General features: G+C 44.5%; 1 protein-coding gene across 1 annotated transcript in view; it reads left to right on the top strand.

The window, feature by feature from the left end:
• The window catches only part of DRC4 (dynein regulatory complex subunit 4), a 99,053-nt gene that overhangs the window by 70,626 nt on the left and 3,875 nt on the right, over positions 1-24,552 (top strand). The window contains exon 10 of the mRNA XM_086945779.1: positions 5,517-5,582. Coding sequence (XP_086801905.1) covers positions 5,517-5,582 — 66 coding nt within the window. The remainder of the gene's footprint in view (positions 1-5,516; positions 5,583-24,552) is intronic.

Genomic DNA, 24,552 nt, shown 5'->3' with positions numbered 1-24,552 from the left:
GCACACATTGCAGTGGGTGGTCAGGTGGTGCACCTTGCAGTGGGTGGCGCACATTGCAGTGGGTGGCCAGGTGGCGCACCTTGCAGTGGGTGGCCAGGTGGCGCACCTTGCAGTGGGTGGTCAGGGGGTGCTCAGTGCTCCAGCCTGCACACTGTGCTTCTCTGGAAAGGCCCCCCGTTTACCAGAAGATCACAGAGCTCGTTGAGATAGTGCCGTGATCTCGGGTGATTGAACCCCCCCCGCCTACTGGGCCTTGAAATCTAACAAAGCAGCTTCGGGTGATGATGCAGAATTATGCGGCAAGGGCGCCCTCCACAAGCCACAAAGGCGGTTTCACCAGAGCTGTAGGAAACGCTTGGCTGCCAGCAGCGGCACAAATCCAATGTAAAAGTCTTATATTAACCCACAGGGCCCCAGTGGGCAGCCACCGGGTTATCTGAAGCACCGCATCATTGTACACCACGTTCTGGGATGCTGAGAGGTGACGTCTGATCCCACCTCAGAGCAGAAGGAAAGACGTCAGGGAGAGCTAGCCCCTCCCCCACCCTAACCCCCCTCCCCCAGACATTGCCAGCATGATGAACCTCCCTTCCTACAGATTTACGACCCCCCCCCCCCCCCCCCCCCACCACCACCACCATCAGCGCCCCCCTTTCAGGAGGGAGCTAATGGCGGCGCTCTTCTAACAAACAGGCTCATGTCCTCCACAGTGCCTGGGTGTCCGTGTTGGTCTTTAGTGCTCTATATTCTCTTCGAAGACTTTCTCTCACTCCCTGTTTAGGTTTCGCCTATTATCATTCGCTTGCAAATGTAATAGGCGAAAATTCAAGGGCTTGATCGACTCGTGAAACCACTGCGGTTTCTTCACAGTGCATGGGAGTCACGTGACCACAAAAGCGGGTCACATGACCACACAAGGTTGCGCATCTCCTCTCCATATTCTCCCGCCCCCATCCGACTTCCCTCCGCGCATCTGCCTGCCACACTTCTCCCCTCGCTCGCATTCCCGCCCCCCCACCAGGCTCTCCCGCCCCCATCCACGCGCATCTCCTCTCCCTATTCTCCCGCCCCCATCTGGCTTCCCTCCGCGCATCTGCCTGCCACACTTCTCCCCTCGCTCGCATTCCCGCCCCCCCACCAGGCTCTCCCGCCCCCATCCGGCTTCCCTTGTTTTGTTTTGCAATCTTTTTTTTTTTTATTTCCCTCTGTTAATCTCCCTCACTTGTTCAATGCAGATAACTGTGGCAGCTCTGTTTTTCTGGGTTTACATACAACAGACTCCCTCCTCTACCTCCAAACTATCTCGCAGTATGACTCGACTGTTTTAGCCAGACAACTCTCAACACTTCATGCAATGGTGGCGGACAGAACACCACTCAAAACAAAGACGAAGCTTTAGCACAAAGAAACCACCTTACTAGTACTGCGCCCTCGACACACACGGTGACGGTGCAACGGCAACGGAGACCAGCATGTTTGTCAATACTGTTAGGTTGGATTTTCATTTAAAGCTATCAATTTCAGCTATTTGATGGTGTCTTTTGAAGGCCGAAGAGCTGCGAGTTTCGGAGGATTACCGAACTTCTTGGGTGGTTTTAATCCTTTAAAGGCAAGTGCTAATCCTGGGCGCCTATACTTGTGCTAATGAGATGACATTTTTATGTGGTAACAAATCACTGCATCGTGAAAACTTGCCTTTACCGCAGTGTTACTCCAGGCGTATGAATCACGTTCAGCGACCGCACATTCTTAAACATATGGATAATTTGTAACTCACTAGTGTCTTTTTTTAGTGCGTGTGTGGCCGCTGCCCAAAGAAGTAAGACCTCCATTTTGCAAACGACGATTCCAAATCTCTCACGAGTAAACAAACCCTGGACGAACAATTTCGTGTCTCAGGTTTTTTTTAATTCTGTAGCCCTAGTGTGTAACTCGTTTGTCTTGGATCTGTGGTTATTCAATAATTGCCGCAGTAACATGAAAGATGTAAAACCAAGTTTGTCGAAAGTGCTTTTAATTGGAAATACATTACGGGTGCACGCTAACATAATGCTGCCCTGTTTCCTGGTCCTCTGCAACCGAGCCAAAAACCTAAGAATGAAAACGATTCAGTATTTTGGACAACAATCTCTGAACTTGTGCAGGAGATTTTTTTCCTTTCTGAAGTTTAATTGGTTCATTGTTCGCACAAACTTTAAATCATGGGGTTGATGGCAGGACTGGAGTTTACTTCTGTAAAGGAAGATTAACATATTCGGGAATCTTACCCTAATCCTTGTTTTAAGTTTACTCAAGCAGATCAGATTAGCAATTCTTACCTACCACCCACTAGAAATTTAGCTTCTCAGACAAGCATTTGTATTGTACACTTGCTCATGTCTTATCCATACTCCAGACATTCTCTGGAAGGAAATGATACCGTCCAAAGGGGAAATAGCTTTGTGCTATGAAAAAAGGGACACGGCTAAGGGCATCGTTTTTTAATTAAATTGGAGCCTCTCCCACTTGGTTTTTATTATTTTTTGACAAAGCAGCGCATGCCTCTTTTGTGTACCTTTTCGTGCTGTTGCACCATAGTCATAAAGAGAAGGCACACCTTCAAGAGTGCACCTGTAACAGTCAAAGTTCCATTGAGAAGTATAGAAGAGTCAATGGATTTTTTCCTCCTTAGTAACTTCACCCTATAAAAGCATAATCGAAAACAGGGAAGAATTCTCCAGAAAGGGGGGCTTAGTGAGTTGAATGTTTGCTGCTGAAATTTGTGGTGATCTGTACCTCAAGGGCTCAAATCGTAGCAAGGCTGACTGACTTAGCTTTCCATTTTCCAAGTTGGATAAATGGAGTGCAGGTAAACAGGGAAACAGTAGCTCACACTGCTTGTAGCGCATCAAAACATCAGAAGAGCAATATAGAAACTTTTATTATGGTAACTCATGTATGAAGTTAATCACAAAACTGACTTCCATTGGTGAACGTCTTAATTGTTGACAACTTCGAAGTACACCAACTTATTTTTTGTCTATTTTATGCTTTTTTTGTGCTGATTATTAAAAAGGAGAACACTTTCTTAGTGTGTTACATCAAAGCTGCAACATGCTGCAATAGCGACGGCAAACAGTCCAGTGATAGAGAAAAAGTTGGCAATTAGAATCATAATTGAAAGTCCACGGATGAAAGAAAGCAGCGTGTTTTTGAGCAACAAACATTCAAGAATTTTGTTCTTTTCTATACAAAACACGCTTTAGCAGAGCAAAACGTTTATAGCTCGTCATTTAGAGATGTATGGAAAAGCAATATAAAAGTAAACAAGCACTGGCGTTGCCAATAGGTTTCGCATTTGGAAAGTTGGAGCTATTGGTTTTGTAAATGACATTTTATATTTATATATCGTTATTGGCATTGTCTATAACAATATATAAATATAAAATGTCATTTACAAAACCAATAGCTCCAACTTTCCAAATGTGAAACCTATTGGCAACGCCAGTGCTTGTTTTGTCCTGGTCTCTCTGTTTTTCTGTGTCGTTGTCTCTCTCTCTCTTACCTATCTCTTGGTGCCTTTGTCTTTCTATTTTCCATCTCTCTCTCTCTCCTTCTTATTCATTCTCTCTCTCACAGTCTCACGTTATGTGTGTGTTTCACTCCCACACACTTCCTTTTTTTTTTGTCTTTTCTCTTCCCTCCCTCTTCTCGACTGGGTTCCATTCAGTCTGAGGCTGGTGCGCACTCCGCTGGCATTTACTATTATCACACGGATTGCCAAAGTGTTCTAAGTGTTATGGATTCCTCTTTGCCTCTCTTCTATTTTAGTCTTCTCTTTCCCTCCTGTGCCCCCTCATCTTTCTGCCCCTTCCTGGCTCTTAACGTCTCATTACTTTTATCTGAAAATGTTAAGTTTTGGAAGTTTCTCCCAAGCAGTGGCAGACCCCTCCTGCCTCCCGACCCTGGATACCTGAGCCTTCCAGCCATACCGCCAACAGGCACTCCCTCCATGTACTCACTCCTGCCTGACCACAAGTTACACAGCATTAAACTGCGTCCAAGCCGTGCCCGCCGAATGACGGACGGCTGAGGGCCCTTGGTAGCAATTTCCCAGTGTGCGCTCGGCGCCCCAGGCACCTCATTACGCCGCACCGGGGTGCCGCGGCGCACAGTTTGGGAATCACTGTCTTAATGCAAGAACAAAAATGGAGGATTAGAGCTAGGTGGACTTCAGATTGAGTAGCATTGTTTTTCCAGTTGCTAAACCTGCACTTCTATGGATGGTCCGTTGTGAGGGGAGCCAAGTTGGTGAAACTACTTGCCTTGGATGGTGCAGCTACCGTCAGGGTGGGTGAGCGCAACATGACTGCACCTAATCACAGCATTGAAGGATCAGGAGCCTTATCCCAAGACTCTGTTAGCTTCTTTTCGCTCACTAATTCATGCTGTGACTAAGACAGTTGTTAGAAAGATCAGACTGCTGAGTTCTGAAGCACTCCAGGTTACCAGCACACCAGGTGCCCTAACCTTTTGTCCTGCCCTTCCTGGATCAGCTGAAACCCTTATCAGCAGCTGAAGAATGCGGTCACCCTCTCCCTACCTACTTTCTATATCCTCGAGTGGTACCTCGCAATGGACTTGGTTCAGAAGACCAATTATAGTAGTGGTTTGTAGACTTCTGGTGATGGGTGGTTGGCCCTATCTACAGGCTCAGGCCTCAGATGGTTATACAAATCAAGATGTCTTGGGGTCAGGGACAACACTGACTGTGCTGTGGTCGCTTCATGACCTTCAAAGTTTACATAATTTACCATAAAGGTATAAATATGGTCATTTTATGAATGTGCTTAATACGTTCAAGTTGATAAAACCATACTTAAAGTAGCAGCAAGAGCAGTAGTACACAAACACCACAGGATTGGCTAAAGCATGGCCATGGGTCAGGGACGGCGCTGGCACCTCGGTTCTTTAGAATATTACGTGTACATTTTGTGCTCCATTGGGGAAATAACGTGATGAGCAGAATGTTTGTATTCACATCGGGCATTGGATTGTGGAAATAGGTGGTAGCACCTGTGATGTAACTGGTGCAAAGGGATATAAGCTGGCTTGGTAAAGGCTAGCATTCAGTGTCATTTGGAAACTGGGATTTTAAATCATGTAACACATTTGCTAGGTCCTACTCCCATAGAACAATCCGCTTTTGGCAGTACCAAAGGAGGCGGCCATTTCCCGTTTAAGGTTAACCTCTGTATCTGTAACACCATTCACACAAATACATCTACCAACACTAGGAGAGAGGTAACTGACAAAGATTTTTTTTATTTACATTTTTTTACTGAGATCCGCAAAAGCATCACATCATCATACTCACACACCAGCAGTTAAATTCTTACACAAATCACATTTCATCACACTACAAAATCCATTAAAAAGTCCGCCTTAAGACAACACATTATATTAATAAAACGAATCAATTTAAACAATGTACTAATATGAAGTAGCTGACAAAGATTGTCAATTTTATCTCCCAGGATGTCTTGGATTCGAAGAACAATGCGATCAAGGATCTGCAGTATGAGCTGGCACGGGTTTGCAAGGTGAGGTTTTTTCTGATAATATATACCAGTTTTGTGTTCGTATTTACCAATGCAGTCTTTGCTCCTGATCTGGTATGTGCTGTTGCCATTTCCGTTCCCTTGCCCTTCGTGTGAGGTTCGTGCTTTTCCTGACTTATGTATTGCATGCCTTTCACACATGGCTACGACTGAGACAGCTCAGTTTTCAGCCGAGATCTCTGCATGGAAAGTGGAGTGCCATTCTTCTGTTTGTTTCAAGTGGCTGCTACCATTAGTTCCCATTGATAGGTTTAAGATATGAATCCAAAATTGTTAAGAAGAAGTCTGTTAAGGCTGGTTACTTTGCCACTGGCATTAAAGGACCCATGTAGAATGGATCAAACCCTAACGTGTCCGGCTAATCGTGTTAAGTCTACCCTAATAATGTCAACATTTGAATTCCTGAACAAAATAGTAATTTTTTTTCCACAACAAATTTTATTTGGGTTTTTTGTTGGATGTGTGAGCAAAGGCCCTACAATGACCTGTAGGAGGAAGAGGCATAATTTCACAGCGAGTCCAACAACACCATTTTAATTTTTATCAGTATTATCTTTATTTGCATTGATGTTCTTTATCACTGTGCTTCAGGTGTCCTGTTGACATCATCTGAATAGCTATAAAGGTAGTCTACGAGCTACATTTGGATGTTGAATCATTATATTTATTTTAAGAATTGCATCAATGAATATAAAAACCTGTCTTTAAATGTAAAAATATACCTGCTCACATTCTATGTTAGACTGTAAAACACTGTCTCTGATTGTAATAAGCCCATATCTGTTCTTTATTTACTTGTTAGTAGAGTTTCTTATTTAGTAGAGAAATAAATGGCAGTAAAAGGAAGATATACACAAAAGAAAAGGAAGGTCCTGCCATCTTCTGTGGTGGTGTTCAGGACCACTTGGATGTAATGATACTATACCCATTTCACATAGATATCCATCTTCAATGTTATCCTACAGCAAGGGATTTGGAAACCTCTGGAGGATCTTCAAGATATATAAATCTCAGCTTGTGACAAAGGGGAACCCAGTGAGAATCAAATACCAGATAGGACATTTCAAACAAATAAATATCTGCCTCTATGACCTTTCCAATAGTTCCCACACTTGTCACACAGGTCCCAGAAGTGTTTGGTGCCCTTGGTAACCCTACCCCTGGAACTTACCACCCACACAGGAAAGTGACAGAGCTATAAAACAATGGTTGGCTTAGTTGTTAAGTGTGCTGGAAGCTGATACAACAAACATTTACAATGCAATCGGTCTCACATTTGTGAAAGGAGCTATTGGCGTTGTAAATGACAGTGTGCTTTACTTATGTTTTGTTTGTTTGTAGTGAAGTGGATGTATGTGGTTTGTAGTGGATGTGTGGTTTTAATTGGATTTGATAGTCGTGGGCAATAGGGTTGGGATTATTGCCTTTTCTTAGTTCCTTTTCCACTAATTAGCCTAATCAGATGATCAGGGGAAGAACGTGGGCTAGGTTTAACCTGGAAAAGTTTGCTAAGTCCCTCTCATGTTGTGATCTTCAGCTTAGGTACGATGTCAATCTAGTCTATTCTCAAATTGAAAACTGGATATCTGGAGCTTTAGACGAAATAGCACCCTGGACAACAACAAAAAACGTCTAAGCTGTGGAATTCTGCTCCTTGGTTCAATGAATATTTTGAAATAGCAAACAAATCTTGCAAACACTTGGAGCGAATTTGGAGGAAAGAGTACTGCCTTATCAGGAGAGATTATTATAAAACGGAGCTCAAAAAGGATCATACGCTCATTGGGAAAACAAGATGCACTTTTTAGACTGAACAAATAGAGAAAGCTAACAATTCATCTAAATAAAGTTTTGTTATTTTGAAATCACTGTCTTCACTGGACTGAACACCGTCATCTATGGAGAACTGCAACAATATTGCTTTGCGTCTAAAGTAGCTAAGATCTATGAATCTTTTCCCTTAGAAGCTCGTAGTACCATCAACCTACCTATCCTCTCTGATAAATCTTTCAGGGAGAATGGCATAAATGAATTTAAGACCCCCTGATTTGGATGATCTGAAGGACCTGGCTTTAGGTATCAAGTCAGGTTCTCCTTCAGATCCAGCCCTGCCCAAAATTTTGATGCCAGGGATGGAAATTATCCTTCCATATGTTTAACAGCTCATAACACTTTTGTTTTGCCTAGGTAAGGTCCCTGTGAAATGGACGCAGACGACTGTTCTTCCCCTACAGAAAAAACCTGCTGATCCTATGGCACTAGAAAACTCACGTCCTATTTCCTTGCTTCCACTAAAATCATGGAGAAAAGGGACAAAAAGCAACTTACTACTATATTAATGTGAATAATTCATTTCATCCAACACAATCAGGCTTTAGAGCTTCCTACTTGATGGAATCCGCCTTTCTTCTGGGCACTGCAACTTTGAGAAGGTGTGCAGGTGCTGGGCAAACAGTTGCACTTGTATTATTGGACCTTTGGCACCGTATCACAAAATATACTTCTTCGAAGGTTAATCCAATGTGGTGTTAGGGGTACAGCTCTGCGCTGGATGCTTTCTTTTCTTCTTGAGCATAGTTTTCAGGTTGCTCAACGTCCTTTTATGTCAGAAAGTATTCCCCTTATGCAAGAGGTTCCACAGGACTCTGTATTGAGCCCTAGTCTATTTCATCTTTGTATTGGCCCCCTTGCAAAAATTGTGGAAAAACACAATGTAACAATTTTGTCCTATGCTGATGACACGCAGCTTATTGTCACTCTATCTCAGGATTCAAAGGCAGCTGCTTCCCGTTTTTCATTACGTCTAGAGGAGCTAGCCTCCTGGATGTCCAATAATTGCCCACAACTTAATGGCAATAAAACTGAGGAACTGATAGTTGGGAAAGCCCCCTCTATCTGGTCTTCGGCCTGGTTGCCTGAGACAAATCCCCACCCTAAAGCAGAATGTATAAATCTTGGGGAGTGCTTTGATTCAAGACCCTTGTTTAATAATAAAATCTGGAAAGTAGTTGCTTAGTGTTTAGGGACTCTTAAAGTCCTAAGGAAACTCCTTGATATTTTACCTATAGTGGCCAAGAAAGCAATTGTCCATGCCCTGGTTACATCTCAAAAGGATTATGGCAACATGTTATATCTAGGAGCACCTAAAGACAGTCTAACTAAACTTCTACGCATTCAAAGTGCAGCGGCGCGTCTAGTTCTCAATCTTCCAAGAAGAACATCTGCTTCTAAGGCCCTGTCTACTCTTCCCTGGCTGCCCTTGGAGAAGAGGATCATTTATAAGGCCATGTGCTATTGCCACAGAATTTTGTGGAATAAGAGCCCTAGCTACCTTCAATCCATGATTACTTCCTTACTCCTGTACATAATCTAAGATCTAGAGGGTCTTATCTGGCCAAGGTACTAGGAATTCAAAGAGCCAGGATGGGAGCTCGATCATTTAGTTACCTTGCAGCTTAAAAGTTAACAGTCTGCCTCTAAATTTGAGATCTGAATCCATGGAATGGACCTTTCATAACTAACTAAAAACCTGGCTTTTTGCTCTTTAACTCGGGTTTTAGTTGTCTTTAGGCTAGATTTTGGCCTGTTCTGTGTCTTTCTGCCTGTCTGAAGTTCAGATTCTAGCGCCAGGACACACCGTTGGGTGTAACCAAGCACTTTACAAATGGTAAAAATAAAATAAATTGTGTATTAGCTTCCCAAAAGAGACCAAAAAAGGGAACCTTTGGAAAAAAAACTTGCATATTATATATAATATGTACGTGGCATAAGGAATAGATTGGCTGATTTTTTTGCGGGGGGGGGGGGAGAGTTTATATAGGGCGTGCGAGCGTTGGACCCGTTATGACGAGCTCAGCTCGTCATGAGCACACGAACACCGTGGCACATGACGAGCTGAGCTCGTCATGAGCATGGAAGGGGTTAATATGCTAACATTTTCTGTTTGTATATTTTAAAAAGTACTAAATCTCCTGATAAGCATACCTTTCTTGGCGTTTAAGAAACAATATAGTGCCTACTATGCAGTGCACATACAGGGGTTTGTAGTTTTCCCGTGGTACACTCCCTGATCCACGCTGTGTTAGGTGTCTGCAGCCCGTGGTTGATGTGCATTTAAGACAAGATGGCCAGCGCTGCTTTGGAACGCATAATAATTGCTGATCTTGGTGGGAGAGGGTGTGGGTAAGGGCTAGAGCGGCCGACCTTGCTGTTAGGGCTAGAGCGATGCCTGTTGTATCAGCGGGAGGCTCAGCATACTCTGTTAGAGGTTAGAAAATGGGACGCCTTTGGGACCTATTTCATTTTCAAATGGTTTTGAGCCATACTGTATGCTGCTATGCCATTGGATTGAAGATAAAATTTAAACAAGTTAAATAAACAAGACAGGAGCGTCTGCATCACCATTAAGAAATAGCGGTGGAAGTGCATTAACACAAATAGCGGGATGTCTGGAGCTGGCAAGTGGCGACCTGGGAGAGGTGGTGGAACCTTCCAAAAACATGGGCACTCTGCAACGATAAAAATAGTGCATAAATACAAAGGATAATACAGTAAAGATGAAGGATACCTAAATTAGGCCAATATTCCAGGGAAGGAGCAAGACACTAGAAGGCGGGATATATAACGCAAAGAAACCTCAAGGAAGCATGCTTTTGTGAGTGACACACTCTTTAACCAATCAGCAGCGAGGGGCGTAATGAAAGCCCAAATAGTGAATAGAACGTCTCCAAGTCAGTGCATGCACACTGCCTATGCTCGACTTAAAAAGGGTAGGACTGTGCACAAAAAAATGCAACTGGTTGGCTTCCAGTTGTTGGTGGCAACCAAACATCCTGACCAATTTCACAATCTGACAACCTGAGGGGACCCAGTTGTAGCTGCTATTCTGTTTACCAGCAAAACCGGCAAGCTTTGTGAGCTTGTGAAATTAGTCAGGACTTTTGGGTGGCCACCAACAACTGAAAAAGTGATCCTATATAAAAGATTTTTGATTTAGGATCTAACAGCAGACTACCAGATACCATCAGACAGTAATTTCATGAGTTAATGCAGTGGTCACAGCCTTGTCTCTGGTGGAATGAGCCCTCAAGCCCTCAGGGGGTTACTTTTGGCCAGAGCGTAGCACATTTTACTGCAGTGTACAAAACATCCGAAGATGGTCCAATTCTGCATAGCTTTTCCTTTCTTTGCTCCAACAAGCCCAATGAAAGGTTGATTGTCCACCAGGTGCTCTTTGATGCAATCAATAAAGAACGATAACTCTCTTTTTAGGTCCAGACAGTAGAGTCTCACTTCTTTTTTGGAAGATTGGGGCGGACCATAGAAGGTTGGCAGTGTGATGTACTGGCCGCCGTGGAAGGGTGTCACCACTTTCTGCTGAAAAGAAGCACGTGTTGTCAGAACCAGTTTTCTGAGGAACAAAAAGTGTATGGAGGGTGCAGAAACCGAGCCTGCAGCTAGCGAACCCTCCTGGCCGATGTGATGGGCACTAAAACGGCTGTTTTGAGGGTCAAGAGACTCAGAGGGAAACTATGCATATGGCTGAAGGATAAGTTACTTACCTGTAATCCTAGTTCTCTGCCAGGGGTATCCTCATCAAAGTGATAAGCATTTAAATGTTCCCGCCCATGCGCTGGGACCCTGGAAAATATGTAAAAATTATATATGAAGATATATATATATATATATATATATATATATATATATATATATATATATATTCACTGAAAAAACCATAGGTTTCACACCAGTTATAGTTAGGAATTAGCATTTAAAAAACCTATTAAATTCACTGACAAAACCAGTTATAGTTAGCTGGAAATTTTACTGATATAAAACCAATGAAATTCCACGTTATAGTTAGTTGGACTCACTATAACTTGCGCGTGCAATGCACTGCTGATGACGTCACATATTACATCACTCATGACATGGTCAGTGACATCACTCATGACATCACTGATGACACCATCCAGTGAATATGTGTCTTTCTGAAAAATAAATATTAGTGAGTAATGTTTAAATATTTAAATTATATATTATTGTTTCACTTTGTTTATAAGTGGCTACATGTGTTGGTAAGTAGCTACATGCGTATGTATATGGGTTATTAGATGTTTCTCTTAGTATCAGTATGAGTGTCTATATGGTTTGGTGGGGGTATTACTTAGCACATAGATGCATGAGTGACTGACTCGCTGTTTGTATGTGTTTTGAAGACAGCATATGTGCAGGACTGTATGGATGGATGAGTGTGTATATGTGTTTGTTAGTGAGTGAATGACTGTCTCACTAGTGTCTTTATCAGTAACTACATATGTTTTAATCTAGTATATGTGAATATTGATGTATATAAGTGAGTATATGTGAGAGTAAGAGATTGTAAGAGTTCCTGTTTAAATAAGTATGTGTTTCTATAAGTGATTGTTTAAGAGAATAAATATGTGTAATTTTCAATACAAGTAAGGTGGAAGTGTGTGTATAACTCTATATTCAAATAAATGGATGTTCAATAGTTTATTTGCACGTGTGAGTATGTGTGTGAGTAACTTTTGGATGACTGTCGGTGTGTAACAGGATGTATAGGTGTATCACTTCATATGATAAGTGAGTATATGTATGAGTGACTATATAGAACTGTTGGTGAATGACTGGATGTGCATATAGATGGTGGAATTACTGAATTGCTTGTTGTAACTGATATGGGTATCTCCATTTTTTTTTAAATTTCAGTTTCTATTTTTGAATATGTGTTTCAAGGGTTACATTACACTGAAAGGAGGTCTGTCACTATGTCACAAGGATGGTGTCATCAGTGATGTCATGAGTGATGTCACTGACCATGTCATGAGTGATGTAATATGTGACGTCATCAGCAGTGCATTGCACGCGCAAGTTATAGTGAGTCCAACTAACTATAACGTGGAATTTCATTGGTTTTATATCAGTAAAATTTCCAGCTAACTATAACTGGTTTTGTCAGTGAATTTAATAGGTTTTTTAAATGCTAATTCCTAACTATAACTGGTGTGAAACCTATGGTTTTTTCAGTGAATTTCAAAGGTTTTTTAAATGCTAATTCCTAACTATAACTGGTGTGAAACCTGTGTTTTTTTCAGTGAATTTCAAAGGTTTTTTTAATGCTAATTCCTAACTATATAAGACCTGAAAGCCCACCAGGAATCTCCAGTATGCGCCAGGGGACTGCATTGCAGAGAGGTGTAATGAAGCCACAACCCTTTTTACACCTCTCTGCAACGCAGCCCCCGTGCATGTTTGAAGAGGGGAAACTAATTCCCCTTGCATACTGGGGGCCCCTGGGGGCCTATTAGCCCACCTGGAACCTCCAGTATGCGCCTGGGGCTGCATTGCAGAGGTGTAATGAGACTATGCCCCTTGTTACACCTCTCTGCAACGCAGCCCACTGCCGCGTTTGCAGAGGGGGAACTAATTCCCCTTGCATACTGGGGGTCCCTGGGGTCAACTAGTCCACCAGGAGCCTCCAGTATGCACGAGGGAGCTGCATTGCAGAGAAGTGTAATGAGGCCACACCCTTGTTACACCTCTCTGCAATGCAGGCCACTGGCGCCTTTGCAGAGGGGGGACTAATTCCCCTTGCATACTGGGGGTCCCTGGATCATATCTGCCCAAACACCGATATTCCGAACGATTGTAAATGACTTTTCTTGAGAAACATTTGGATTTGGATTATCATGTCCTATACTTTGGAATTTTTGAAAGACTGACTTTGAGGATGCTATAAATTACTCAAGTCTGCCCGAATTGTGTGGGTAAAATTGATACCTAGTCACTTTTAATAAGAATATACTTATGTCTCGTCTAACATTTGGAAGAAATATCTAGTTATATGACAACGGGATACCGACATAACTTGAAGGAAATAAGAACGCCCTGAAGAAGTTCTGTTGTACAGAACGAAACGTTTCGGCTGGCTGTGGTACATAAACTTAAGGAAAATAAAAGCATTTGAATATACACCAAGATTCAGCGCTTCAATAAGTACTCTAAGTGATATGATTTGATTGGACTCATTGTGAAAGTGGTGCTGTGCCAAACTTTGGAATATTCTCCACTACTCTATAGCTACTTACTCTCTCCCACTCTCTACTACTCACTCTCTACTGCTCTCTACTACTCACTCTACTACTTACTCTCTACTACTCTCTACTACTCAGTCTCTACTACTCACTCTCTACTACTCTCTACTACCACTCTACTATTCACTCTACTACTCTCTACTACTCACTCTGCTACTCTCTCTACTGCTCTCTACTACTCTCTACTACTCACTCTCTACTCTCTATTACTCACTCTCTACTCTCTACCTCTCTACCTCTCTACCTCTACACCTCTACCTCTCTACCTCTCTCTACACGCACACATATAGACATATATGCATATATATATGTGCATATGCATTTATATATATGTATGTGTATATATAAAAAAAACAACTAAACATTTTTTTTTCTAATCAGCTACTTTTAAAACTGTCATTCTTTTTCCCCATGGTACACTCCCCGGTACGCTTACCGGTGCGCGTACCGGGCGCTCACCCCGCGAAAATCAAAAATTTTTTTTTTTTTTTTTTTTGCCCCGCGGGGCCCTTTTATGGCCCCCACATCAAACCTAGGGGGTCAAGGGGGGTCTACTCTGCCCCCTTATGGTCATTTCCCCCTTTGTTTTGGCCACCTCTTGTGTCTCGATCCTACCGAGACACAAGATGGCGGCCGCTCCGGACTGTTTAGAATGTTTACAGACACCCCAGAGCCAATCAGCTTTCTCCGCGCAAGTCGCGTGACGCGCCCGGTGCGCGTACCGGTGCGCTTACCGGAGCGCTGCTATAGATATATATATTTTTTTGAACCTTAATTACTCAAAATCCACTGGAGCACATATCTTGAGACATAGCAAAGGCACATCGGGCTACCAGTCCCTACAATTTTGCCAAGTTTGGTGGAAATCCATTCAGCCGTTCGGGCTAAAAGTGAAATCGACCGCCCTATGGAAATTAACATGGGGAAAACGCGTTTTGGGACCCCCCTTTTATCTCGGCCCCCGCTTGACGAATCCCCCCCAAACTTTCAGGGAAGGACCGGACCGCCATGAGACCATTTTCCTGAAAATTTCAGGCAGATTCGTCAACCGGCGCCAAAGTTATTCAAAATAGAATGTTGAGATTTAACATTGAAAATTATCCTAACTATAACTACCTACTGGCGACCGCCAGTAGGTAATATATATATATATATATATATATATATATATATATATATATATATATATAAATAATCATTGCAGCCTTCCAGATATATTATCCTAAGCAATGCTGTGAGATCTTGTCTTTGCACATACACAAACAAATCAGGAAGTCCAAAAGACACTTGAACAGCAGAAAAGTAGTCCTGCAAAGAGAAAGGCAGGCATTGTTAGTCCATAGGCTGCATTGTAACTTCAATAGCATATAAACTGAAAGCAAATGTAGAATCTCAAAAAACTGCCACCGTGCCTTTAAGGCAGCCATGACCCCTAGCTTCCCATCATGCCTCAGGGGTGACAGTTAGGTCAGTTGTTCTTTGCGGAGATTCGGAGGCCATGGAACAAAGAGATGACAATTTTGGATCATTTGCCCGGGAAGGTTGCTTTGATGAGGATACACCTGGACGAGAACTAGGATTACAGGTAAATAACGTATCCTTCTCTTCCACGGGATCCTCATCAGTAGTCATAAGCATTTGAATCGAGTAGCAAGCCCATCCCATCTTCCCGTGGGCAAATGAGCACCATACATGACATTAACATCTAAGCATCAATTCAAATGACTTTAGCATTGAAATAAATTCTTCAAGGAGGCTTGGCCTCCTTGAGTATCTGCTCTGGAATCAGAGTCGAGACAATAGTGTCACGTGAAAGTATGTACCGATTTCCAAGTGGCTGGCTTGCAGATCTCAGCCATCGGTACATTGTGTAGAAAAGCCACTGTAGCTGCTTTCCCCCTAGTGGAATGCAGTTTGGGAGAAGCCAGAAGGGGTTTATTTGCCAATTGATGAGCCAGCTTGATGCAAGACATTATCCATCTGGAAATGGAACGCTTGGAGGCTGGGAAACCTGTTCTGATGGCACCATGGTTTAGAAATAACTGATCAGACTTTCCAATTGTCTTGGACTTATCGAAGTAGAATTTCAGAACTCTGTAAGGTCTTGGGAATGGAGAGACCTTTCCGCTGGGGTAGAAGGATTGGGAAAGAAAGAAGGTAGTGAGATAGTTTGACATGAAAATCCGACACCACCTTTGGAAGGAAGGAGGGGTGGGTCCTTAAAACCACTCTGTTGTGGTGAAAAATGATGTACGGTTCTTTGGAACAGAGCGTGTGAATCTCGCTTACTCTACGAGCTGAAGTAATCTTCACCAAAAAGGCGGTTTTCCATGTAAGGTGCTGAAGGGTCGCTTTATGCATAGGTTCAAAAGGGGTCCCATAAGTTTGGAAAAAAGCCAGGTTCAACTCCCACGGAGGAGAAAGAGGCTGGACATGGGGGGGGGGGGGAGAACTTTCATTAAACCCTGAAGTAAATCCTTAACCACCTGCAGCTGGAAAAAAGAAGGTTGATTTGGAGAATTTCTGTCAGCCGTAATGGCAGCCAGGTGTACCTTAATGGAAGTAAACTTAAGACCTGACTTGGCCAAATGTAGGAGATAAGGTAAAATTACTTCCTCTTGCCCCCGGGTAGGGTGGAAACCATTACGTATACACCACAAAGAAAACCTTTTCCATTTAAAAGAATAGGAATGTCTTGTGGAAGGTCTTTTTGACTACCCCAAAATGTTCATACAGTCCCGAGGGAGATTCAGGTGGCCGTACTGGAGGACCTCAGGGGCCACGCCGCTAAGTTCAGCTAGGGAAGGTTGGGATGATGGATCCACCCGTTCATTTTGGATAGAAGATCTGGTCTGCACGGAAGCCTCCTGTGTGGACACTCCGAAAGATGTAGAAGGTCCGGTACCACCACTGCCATGGCCAGTCTGATGCTATCTGAATCCTCCTTATTCTGGAGCGTGTGAATTTGGTTATGACCTTTGGGATGAGAGGAAGAGGTGGAAAAGCGTAGACAAAGGTTTCTGACCAGTCGATCAATTCCCTATTGATCCTGGTCGGCAAAACCATGACGTGAAGGTGTGGCATTTTTTGTTCGACTCGTCCGCAAAGAAGTAGATGGTTGGATGACCACATTGCTGAAAAATGTCCACCACCACTTTGTCGTTTAATACCCAGTCGTGTTGATCTTCGAAGTGACGACTTAGAGAGTGCCTGTGAATTCTGCTCCCTTGGCAGATGAACTGCTGTGATTGAGAGCTGCCTGGACAGGAGCCAATGCCAGATCGCCTGAGACTTCAGGGTCAGCACGCAAGAGTGAGTTCCCCCCTGCTTGTTTAGGTAGTACATGGTGGTTGTGTTGTCCGTTTGTACTAATATTGACTTGGACTGTATGGACGGGTAGAACACCTTGAGGGCTAGATGTACTGCCCGTAGTTACAGCATGTTTAACTGATATGTTTGCTCCTTGCTCGACCACCTGTCCTGAGTTTGCAGAAGACCCATGTGTGCTCCCTAACCCTGAAGTGAGGCGTCTGTAATCAAGGATTGTGTCGGAGGAGATTGGTGGAAAGGCATTCCCACCAGGAGATTTTTCCGATGAATCCACCATGGGATGGAAGTTCTCGCGGACTGAGAAAGAAGAATCTAGTCTTCCTGTCGTGCCGACGTCTGATCCCATTTGTCTTCCAAGTTCTGCTGCAGACGTCTCATCCTCAGTCTGGCGTTGGGAACCAGAAAAATGCAAGATGCCATCGACCTCAGGAGTGATGCAACCTGCCGAACTGAGGGCTGATGAACTTGAAGAAGGAGATTGCACTTCAACTTGATTGATAATAGCCTCTCCTCCGAAGGAGTCACTTTTCTTGTGCTTGAGTCCAGAGTAGCCCTTAGGTAGGGAATACTTTGAGTGGGCTGATGGATTGATTTCTCCATATTTACATGAAGGCCCAAGCATTGCAGCAAGTTCAGGCAGATTCAATAGTGGTCGCTCACAGTTTGAGATGAGCCCTTTAGAAGCTAGTTGTCGAGATATGGATAGACGAACAGACCTTGGCGACATAGAGCAGCAGCTACCACTGCTATGCATTTTGTGAATACTCAAGGTGCAGATTTCAGGCCGAACGGTAGGACTCTGTACTGATAATGCTTAGAGCCTACCATGAAGCGCAGGAACTTCCAATGTAGTGGAACAATAGGAACATGGAACCCTGGAGGTCTATCGAGCACATCTAGTCCCCTTTCTGAAGATGTGGATATATTTGATGGAGCGCCAGCAAATGAAACTTTTCTTTTTGGATGACTTTGTTGAGGGAACCAAGATCCAGAATAGGCCTGAAGAAAACAAGTTACTTACCTGTAACTTTAGTTCTCCAGTATTGGAATCTTTCATAGATTCACATGCCTGAATCATTACCCGTCGTCGAGACAGGAGTCTCCGGTATATAAAAAAGCAGTGCTTAGTAGTATAGCAAACTGAAAAGAGGCCTAGGCCCATTTCCCTTTTGCAACCCATAGCCTTTGTTATGTAAAAAAAGGCCAAACTTTTCCCTGAACCAATCAGAGCTCCTCACCCTCTAGAACACTCCTGAGAGAACCTTCTGCCCCTCAGATTTTTCGCGCACTTGTGCACATAACACACTTCTTGTGCTAAATCCGAGGTGAGCCTCTCAGGGGAGGAGGGTGGGTGCATGTGAATCTATGAAAGATTCCAATACTGGAGAACTAAAGTTACAGGTAAGTAACTTGTTTTCTTACTCCAGTATTGGAACTTTCATAGATTCACATGCCTGAATCAGAATAGCGAGCAGTGAAAAAACAAAGCACATTTTCCTGATACCTTACACAATCATGCAATACCATTAGAAAATGAAGCATAATCTCATAGACATATATACATACTTATATGAAATGTGACTTTGTAAACAAGAGAAATTATGGATGGAGGGATGCAAGAAAGGCTCACCGTTACTAGATGATATTCCGCAGTACCGCCTCTCCCACCGCCGCATCCGATTCTGCGGCTGCCTCCAAGCAGTAGTACTTGGTGAAGGTGTGCGTAGATGCCCAGGTTGCTGCTCTGCAGATATCCTGGATTGGCACTCCTCAAAACAGTGCAGTGGATGTGGCCACCGCCCTCGTGGAATGGGCACGGACTCGTGCATTCAAAGGCTTTCCAGCAGCTTGATGACAGTAGACAATTGCACTGGAAATCCATCTGGCAATTCCCCTCTTCGACAGTGGGAAACCTTTCCTGGGTGCGCTGAAGGCGACGAATATCTGGGAAGACTTGCGAAACGCCTTAGTTTCCTTCAAGTAAAATTTCATACATCTCTGAACGTCCAGCGAGTGTAATACTCTTTCTGCCGCTGTTGATGGATGAGGAAAGAAACGCTTCAACACCAATGGTTCGTTCAAAAAAAATCAGTTGGCACCTTCGGAATGAACTTCGGGTTTGTCCTGAGAATCATTTTATCCTCCTGAAACTGCAAGAAGGGCTCCTGAATCGTGAGCGCTTGAAGTTCACTACTCTTCTTGCTGAAGTCAATGCAATGAGAAGAGCCACTTTCCAGGACAAGAACTTCCGGTCTGCCCTGTGTATCGGTTCAAATGGTGGCTTCATCAATTGAGAGAGTACAATATTCAGATTCCATAATGGTGGTGGAGGCTTTACTGGTGGAAAGACTCTGAATATCCCTTTCATAAATTGTTTGATAATCCTTGAGGACCATAAAGATAGGCCTGACGATGACCTCCTGTAGCGGGATAATGCAGCCAAATGCACCTTGATGGAGGCGTGTGCTAATCCTGACTTTGCTAGCAGCAGAATGTAAGGTATAATTTGATGAGGTGCAGCAGTAAGAGGGTGAACATCATGTCTCTTACACCACAGACAAAACCTCTTCCATTTCATCCTGTAGGTTTTGTTAGTACTCTCCGCTCTGGCCTTGGACAGGATCTCCCTGCATTCATGTGAGATGTTCAGATGGCTAAACTCACAGTGTTCAGAAGAAAGGCTGCTAATCGCAAGGATTTCGGGTCCGGATGGAGCACCTGCCCCTTGGACATTGTCAGAAGCAATGGAATTAGGCGCAACCGAATTGGGCGGTCCTCAGACAGTGTTGTCTGGGCCACCACGGGGCTACTAGGATCAGCCTGCACGGCTCTTTCTTGATCTTCACCAGTACACGGGGGAGAAGAGGAATTGGAGGAAAACCGTAGGCAAAGATGCTGGACCATGCCATGGAAAACGCATTCCCCCAAGATCCCTTCTGGGGAAGCCAGCTTGCGAAGTACTGGCATTTTCTGTTTTCCCTTGTAGCAAAGAGGTCCACTATCGGTGTTCCCCATCTTCGAAAGACGCTGTCCAGTATCCCCTGGTCCAGCTCCCATTCGTGGCAGGACGATTTTAGCCTGCTGAGAGTATCCGCCTTGACGTTTTGATCCCCCAGGAGGTGTTCTGCTGCCAACGATATTTCTTGCTGAAGAGCCGATTCCCATATCTCCTGGTCTTCCTGAGACAGGGAGAGAGATCTCGTTCCGCCATGCTTGTTCACATAATGCATCGCCGTGGTGTTGTCTGTTCTTACCAACACCGGCAAACCTTTTATCCTTGGCAGAAAAGCCAGTAATGCCAAGCGGATCGCTCTGAGCTCCAGCAGATTTATATGTAATTGCTGCTCCTCTGCCTTTCCTCACTCAAGAATCCTGAGCTCTGCTCTCCTTGTCCGGGGGGGACCGTCGAGGAAGGGGCCACTGCATGGGTCTTCTTTGCGGCCTTAATAATCAACAAATCTGGTGGAGGGTCTGACCTGAGGAACAGAGGATCTTGCTCTGCTGTTCTATATTTCTTTAAGATCCTTGCCGGAGCCGTTTTGATTGTTGTTGATGTAAAGGAAAGTCCATGATTGGTTGTAAGAGACCAGGAACCGATGGCAGCAGAGGCCTCGACGCAGACCTCTGATGCGGAGTCTCAAAAATAACAGACATAGATGTCTGAGGTGCGGACACCTCTATGTTTAACTTTTGTGCTCCTCTTGACAGGACATCATGAAAAGTGCGGATGTCGTCGACAGGCGACACTCTGAAGGGTGGACTGTCCGTTAGTGTGGGAGAATAATCCCTCTTGGAGTTGTGGGTTGAGGAGGACGACCAAGAAGGTGTTCTTCGTCTCCTATGACGGCCATGAGAAGTGGATTTATGACTTGATAGCGACTTGTCCCTTTGGCGACTCCTGGATGGTGTGGAGGGTGATCGGTCTACTGCCTTCACCAGCCGAGCCAGAGGAGATCTATGGTGAGGTCTTGAATAGTCCAAAGGCTGTTGAACCTGTGTTGATGTCTCTTTCTGCCAGTGATGGATTGGGAGGAGCCACCTGGGAGAGAGATGAACAGAAGGAGATCTATGGTCTTCTCTTCGTTGTCCAAGAGGAACTGTGATCTGCTGAGTGGATTTCTGCATTCGCCGTTCTGGAGATGGAGAAGAAGAGCTTCTTGACGTCGAGATGACTTGTGTAGATCCTGCAGGCGACGCTGAATGCTCAAAGAGGTCCTTTGATGCAGAACGGTGTCTCCCTGAGGTCGAATGATGTGACGACGTTGATACCTGTGAGTGTCTCGACCTTTAGCGGCTATGCGCCACTAAGACCTGTGAGTCCCCTGATGGAGACCTTGGCCTCGATGTCAGCTGTATAGATTCTTTCTGCCTCGATGTCAACCGATGCCCCGTCTACAGGGTCTTGTGCTTCGACGTTGGAAGAGGAGTACCCAACAGAGTCCCAAGCCTCAACGTCGCTACGAGGAGAATGTGATGGTGAAATTCTTCTCAATGTCAAACCTCTCGACACCGTCAATCTACGTCTAGATGTTGAGCGCTGTCTCATGAGCTGCAACGGAGGAGTCCGTCTCGACGTCTAATCCCTTCTCAACGTCATAGAATATCTAGGCCTCGACGTTGAGCGCTGTCTAGTGGGCTGCAACGGAGGGGTCTGTTTCAGCGTTGAACCCTTTTTTGACGTCGTAGATGATCTAGGCCTCGACGTTGATCGCCGTCTGGTTGATGCAACGGAGGACTGCACATCTATGTCGAACGCCGTACCGAATGCGACGATGGAGAGCGATGTCTCGACGTCTGGCGATCCCGCAGCAACGAAGAGCGACTCCTGGATGCCGATCATCGCCGAGGATTCCACGCTGATGTCATACCTCTGTGTTTGGAAGTCTATGACGATGAGCGAAGTACTCTCAACAGCAAACCCGCCGCTGAAGGGATTGTCGTCGATGTTTTCTTCGCCAGTGGAGGCATTTTCGATGCCACGCCCGACACCGATGAAGAACAGACCGCGATTTTGCTTCTGGAAGATGATCTGGGTCTCTTCTTCTTCTTTCTCACAGGAGACCTGCCTCTAGAGGTAGAAGCTTTTACCTTTTCAGAGAGACCATAAAGGCGAATCTTTTCTCTGTCCGAGAGAGTATGTCTTGATAAAGATTGGCAGTGTTGGCAAGTCTCAGGAACATGAGAATCTGGTAGGCAGAGAAAACAAACAGAATGAGAATCTGTTTTGGCCTTTTTACCACAGGAAGGACAAGGATCAAACAGAGAATGCATTTCTGAGAGAGAAAAAATGCCAAACTGCCTGATAAAATGTAAAGCACTACTCCAACAGGTGTTAGATGTTGAAGTAATTGGTTTTAAGTGAAAATAGTAGATAATTTCTGACAAAAAAGTCAAAAAATCTGTGGAGCGGATTAACCAAGGTCCTGACTGAAAGCCGGAAAGAACAACTGACCTAACTGACACCCCTGAGGCATGATGGGAAGCTAGGGGGCATGGCTGCCTTAAAAGCACAGTGCCAGTTTTTTGTGTTTCTACATTTGCTTTCAGTTTCTATGCTATTGAAGTTACAATGCAGCCTATGGGCTAACAATGCCTGCCTTTCTCTTTGCAGGACAACTTTTCTGCTGTTCATTAAAAGCAGTTCACGTGCCTTTGGGTCTTCCTGATTTGTTTGTGGATGTGCAAAGACAAGATCTCACAGCATTGTTTAGCCTACTATGTCTGGAAGGCTGCATTGTTTATTTAAAAAAAATTAATTATATATGTGTGTGTGTGTATGTATATGTATTGTATTGTAGATTTATATAGCGCTTATCACCCAGGGGTCTCTAAGCGCTTGCCTTGGGAACCCGTCCTGGCTTTTCCCGGTGAGATAGCCCCTACAGGGCATCCCCAAGGTGAAAGCCAGGCATCCCGCCGCGGGGGCCGTTGTGGAGATTAAGCAAGCTTAATGCCCAGAGTTGCAGAGTGTGAACCCATGATTAGGTCAGGCACCGAAGCGAGAATTATCGAGTCCGTGGACATTTGAGCTCAAGACCCTGCCGCGTCGGGAATTGAACCCTGGTCCCGGGTCTGACCTCTGCTTCAGGGTCTGCCTGCTCTAACCAGTGAGCCACACTTCTCCACAATATATATATTCCGCTTCGTGGATGGTGTATGGGCAGGATGAAATTCCGGACAACTTCAATGCAGCCAACTTGGGTATTTATTTTTGAACATTTTTGGGGCAAGGCATGCAATCCACTTGGGATCATATTTGTTATGCACCACAACTACCAGCATTCCTAGCGCAGACGCCCACTGAGGCGGGACATTTAAGTTGCGCTGTTGGTGCGTACGCTGCCTTTCCCCTTCTGCCAGTGAACAAGGGCGGTGTTACGCTCGAAATGCGTTTGGCTCGAGACATTTGGAAAGAAGCAGCTAGTCTGTTTGTCCTGCATTTCACGAATAAAAGGATCTACTTGCTGTGATTGTGGCTTCATTCTGGAGGCAACTTCTGTGTTTTATATATATACACCTGGCTTTGGGTGACGTGCACTGTCACATCTACCCCCGCCGACATTTGGTCTGCAGCACACCGGTTGAGGCGGTGAGGGGACTCGAGGGAAAAACTTTGCGGGCATTTCAAGGATTCATTATTTGGGCTCTCTTAACTGCAAATCCGACATTCCGCCCACCCCACTGGGTTTTCATTCCTATCACCACCTACCTGGGATCGGACCTGTGCATTCTGGGTGTTGCAGTTCAGCGCTACACGGTAGGCTGCAACAGGTGGTGCATCATCTACATAGGGGGCGGAGCCGACCTTCTTCAACAAAGGGGGCGGCAGGATTCAACATGATGCTAAATTGGAAGCTGCTGTGAACATCTTTGGGCGCTGAGGAAGGCATTAAAAGCCGAAATGCATTCGCCATTATTTGCCAATAAAGCTGCTTCCTTGCGGTTTCCCCCGATGTGGCCTCTGCTCTCTTTTGTGTGTGAAGAGAGATTACAGATATATATATATATATATATATATCCATATGCTCTCTCGCTCATGCTTCATAAACAAAATACTTTTCCCATGTGTGTTTGTGCTGAGGGCTGCCGGTATACCTGCCACGCTTTACAGTCTCCAACATGAACATACGGCTAGCACCAGCCCTGCAACAGTGCCAGCCTTCTTCCTCCCGTGAAGTGCAGCGCCGACGTGGCGCCTGCATGGGCCTGCCTTGCAGCAGTGGACTGTACTTCGCGGCTGGGCAACAGCCGTCTAACATCCACACAAGCAGGTTTAGCCCCAAAGGAGTTCAGTCACCGGAAGATCATTACAATAAGACTTGATTGTTCTGCACTTTGCAAATTATCTGGAAAATTATGTTCCTTTGAAATTTAATTTGGGACTCGCTGTAGCCCACTGGGGCAGTATGTGCAAATTACAATCGGCGACTGTTTTTTTCGAAGCGGTTTCAAACTATTACAGTTTAAAGCAAGCCAAAGGAATTTGTATAACTGTATTGATATGT

The sequence above is a fragment of the Lissotriton vulgaris genome, chromosome 12, assembly GCF_964263255.1.
Source record: "Lissotriton vulgaris chromosome 12, aLisVul1.2, whole genome shotgun sequence".
Lineage (NCBI taxonomy): Eukaryota > Metazoa > Chordata > Amphibia > Caudata > Salamandridae > Lissotriton > Lissotriton vulgaris.
This window is presented reverse-complemented; position numbering and strand designations above follow the sequence as displayed.